Here is a 1,139-nt window from a genome sequence, read left to right as displayed (position 1 = left end):
AAAAATGCAGTAATGTAAATGTTGCTTGAGTTAACAATTAAAATCTATTCTTCAAAAATGATCATTTTATATCTTTCCATAGGAATCAAAGACCACTTTCTATAGATCCATATCCTCAAAAGTACTACATTTAAAAAATAATTTTTTCTAGATTATCTTCATTGTGAAGACTTTCTGGAAACTTCTACATAAAATAGGTGGACATGATGAATGGCTCAATGATATCCGAGTTCGTGTTGTTAGGACTCACCAATAATTGGAAACTTGAAATTTTCTTTTTTTGCATATTTTTGTTGGCCTATGCAGCCCTTATGGCAGGAAACCTTCTCATTGTGATCACTGTAACTTTTGACTCTCATCTGCACTCTACACCCATGTACTTCCTCCTTGGAAATCTCTCTTTTCTCGATATGTCTTTGTCTACAATCACCACCCCTCAGATGATCACAGATTTTCTCAGGGAAAAGAAAACTATTTCCTTGTGGGGCTGTATGGCTCAGATGTTCTTCCTCCACTTTTTAGGAGGGAGTGAGATGACTCTTCTCATAGTTATGGCCATTGATCGATACGTTGCAATATGCAGACCTCTGCACTACACCACCATTATGAACCGCCGGGTGCTAGTGGGCTCCGTGCTGCTGTCCTGGACTGTTGGTTTTGTGCATACAATGAGCCAGATGGTCTTTATGATCACCTTGCCCTTCTGTGGTCCCAATGTAGTGAACAATATTTTCTGTGACCTACCTCTCGTCCTAAAGCTTGCCTGCACGGAGACTTACATTCTAGAGTTGCTGGTAATTGCTGACAGTGGACTGTTGTCTTTCATCTGCTTCATTCTCTTGCTTGTTTCCTACACTGTCATTCTGGTAACTGTCAGACAGCGATCCTCTGGTGGACTTTCCAAGGCTCTGTCTACACTGTCAGCTCATATTACTGTGGTCACTCTCTTCTTTGGACCATGTATCTTCATTTATGCTTGGCCTTTCAGTGGCTTTTCAGTGGATAAATTTCTTTCTGTGTTTTATTCCGTTATCACACCTTTACTGAACCCCATTATTTACACTCTGAGGAATCAGGAGATGAAAGCGGCCATGAGTAGACTAAGGACCCAACATGTCAGCTCCCAACAGAATTTCTAG

The 1,139-nt window shown here is 40.6% G+C and overlaps 1 protein-coding gene across 1 annotated transcript; it reads left to right on the top strand.

Annotated features, from left to right (window-relative positions):
- Nucleotides 1–203: 203 nt before the first annotated feature.
- Nucleotides 204–1,139, top strand: LOC119238181 (olfactory receptor 4L1-like). Its single transcript, XM_037501888.1, has one exon. It carries the CDS (start codon nucleotides 204–206, stop codon nucleotides 1,137–1,139), a length of 936 nt encoding a protein of 311 aa, XP_037357785.1.

The sequence above is a fragment of the Talpa occidentalis genome, unplaced genomic scaffold, assembly GCF_014898055.3.
Source record: "Talpa occidentalis isolate TD23 unplaced genomic scaffold, MPIMG_talOcc4v2.1 talOcc4.11, whole genome shotgun sequence".
Classification (NCBI taxonomy): Eukaryota; Metazoa; Chordata; class Mammalia; order Eulipotyphla; family Talpidae; genus Talpa; species Talpa occidentalis.
The sequence above is the reverse complement of the archived record's forward strand: the minus strand, read 5'-3'. Positions and strand labels throughout refer to the sequence as shown.